This window comes from Engraulis encrasicolus, chromosome 7 (genome assembly GCF_034702125.1).
Source record: "Engraulis encrasicolus isolate BLACKSEA-1 chromosome 7, IST_EnEncr_1.0, whole genome shotgun sequence".
Classification (NCBI taxonomy): domain Eukaryota; kingdom Metazoa; phylum Chordata; class Actinopteri; order Clupeiformes; family Engraulidae; genus Engraulis; species Engraulis encrasicolus.
The window spans coordinates 42,376,884-42,379,383 of NC_085863.1; the positions used below are offsets into that span (position 1 = coordinate 42,376,884).

General features: G+C 46.0%; 1 protein-coding gene across 1 annotated transcript in view; it reads left to right on the forward strand.

Annotated features, from left to right (window-relative positions):
• The window catches only part of LOC134451852 (inactive serine/threonine-protein kinase TEX14-like), a 20,950-nt gene that overhangs the window by 5,547 nt on the left and 12,903 nt on the right, over positions 1–2,500 (forward strand). Inside the window, exons 9-10 of the mRNA XM_063202250.1 lie at positions 1,512–1,632; positions 1,874–2,052. Of these exons, the coding sequence (XP_063058320.1) occupies positions 1,512–1,632; positions 1,874–2,052 (300 nt within the window). The remainder of the gene's footprint in view (positions 1–1,511; positions 1,633–1,873; positions 2,053–2,500) is intronic.

Genomic DNA, 2,500 nt, shown 5'->3' on the forward strand with positions numbered 1-2,500 from the left:
ATTGACATGTTTGTGCTGACAACGTGAAGTTGTCGCGTGCTGACCAAGGCAACTACACAGGTTATAACGTAACATGGCTCACTGGCGAGTACTCAATCGCAAATTACATTGTCACTCAGGTAAACGGCGCATTGATCGGAAAATCAGATCATTGTTGATGCAGATATGGTTATGAATGGTGGAAATGAAGGGGGGAATGGCGAAAAGTTATAGACAAGCAAAGATGCCTTCTTTTGGTGCAGTTGCAGCTGTGCAGAGCCAGCGCCTACATGCAGCGCCAGGTGTAAAGGCAAATGGTTGCGTGAGGAATTTAATATCTCTCGATCGTTTTTTTGATCGGCATGTTTTTCCGATCACCGATCAGGCTATTTTTGGCCATTATCGGCCGGTCATGATCGGCAGCCGAGCAATCGGAGCACCTCTATTTCACATACATGTACATGTATGTATTTACTCCAGCCAATCTAATGAGCCTGCTGATCCTAATTGCAACACCCGCAAAAGGGATATGCCAACTAGTGGTGTCAACAATGATCAACTCGGCGATCCGAATCGATGCGGGGCATGGACGATCCAGAATCGATCCGGCAAGTTCCAGAATCGATCCGGCAATTTTTTTAAGTTTCAATTACTTCCATGGATATTTCGGGAGAAAATGAATGTTAAATTAAATAAAAGCACTTCAAAACATTGCAAGACTGATACAGACTGATACAGACTGAGACATGAGTAAGAGGGTGAAAACGATTTCCTGGTGACCCAGACATTGTCCGAATCTATCAGCACTGACCATAGCTTGGTTATGCGTAGTAGCTGCAGCCTGCCGTCCCACATCCAGTGCAAATGATGGTGCAAATCAGCTCAGAGTGCTTGACATGGTCATTTCTATTTTTGGGAAATGTTTTCCGTTGTTAGACAAGACACAGCCAATGCGTGACGAATAGCCACGCTGGTTTGTTGAGGGAAGTGGGTGGGGGTTTCCTAAATGACGTTGCGTGGTGTGTAGGGATGCACCGATACCGCCCGATACTGCTCATTATACTCGTACTCGTACTCGCCAAGCACTTGCCGATACCAGCTACGAGTACTACTATTACTCAAAACAATGCAAAATCTTGTCATGTTCTGTGGACTTGAAATCAGCATGGAAAAAAGTGCCACCTCATACATTTACTAACATTTAAATCTACATGGAAATGGACAATAAAAATATCACAGGCGGAAAAAAACAAGGCCATGCATTTATTTTCATTGTATTTTGGTGATAAAAGGTATCGGTACTCGGTATCGGCAAGTACACACATTAATGTACTCGTACTTGTATCGTTTTTCAAAAAAGTGGTATCGGTGCATCCCTAGTGGTGTGTGTGTTGCCTGTGTTTTTCGGCACTGGGAAATAGTTCCCAAACCGACACTGCAACTGACCTCCCTTTTCTATTGTGTGTGTGTGTGTGTGTGTGTGTGTGTGTGTGTGTGTGTGTGTGTGTGTGTGTGTGTGTGTGTGTGTGTAGTCGTCTTCTGCATCCTCATCTCCTGCAGCAGTTGGCTGTAGCCCTGGGGGCCGACCTTCACACACGCCTGGTCTTCGAGAGAGTGCACATCGGACCCCTACACACAATCATACATCACAAGGTAGTGCGCACGCACGCACACAGACAGACAGACAGACAGACAGACAGACAGACAGACACACACACACACACACACACACACACACACACACACACACACACACACACACACACACATACAAACGCTTTTGCACACACACACTATCTTTTTCTCAATTTGATATGGTTGGCCGTTTTGTGGCCTTTGTGTTTGTGTGTGTGTGTGTGTGTGTGTGTGTATGTGTGTGTGTGTGTGTATGTAGCGTGAGAGTGTGCCTGTGTTGCGTGGGGAGTGTGTGTACGGTGTTCTTCTCCAGGTGTGTGATGCGTTAACGTACCTGCACTCGCGTCAGCTGGTCATGAGGTCCCTCTCCTCACACAACGTCATGATGCTCACACACACTCACGCCAAACTCACCGGCCTGGGATTCATATCAGCAGAGTAAGACACACACACACACGCACACACACACACACACACACACACACACACACTATTCTCCTTTCTATTCTACTAGTCTACTATCCTGACAAAGCATAGAGATGGTTGTCTCAGCATCTCTGCTCACTTGTGATTACATGGACCACTCTCTTGCGCAGACGATAATAATTATTTTTCATCTAATCACTGTTCATTTTCCACGCTTCAGTTTTAACTGGTGTCGTCACATGGCCAGGGAAGAGCTCCAGAGCGCTCCTGTTGAGAGGCTGTTAAAACTGAATGTGACTAAAAGCAGAACGATGAGCCGCCATTGAAAGTTTTTTTTTTTTCCGTTCGCACTGTCTGTCAGTTCCGTGTTGAAATTGACAGCTGATAGACGTCCGATAAGCATTGGGAGGGAAAGTGGAAAACAGCGATCCTAGCGGTTACGTTCCAAACACCAGGGTGA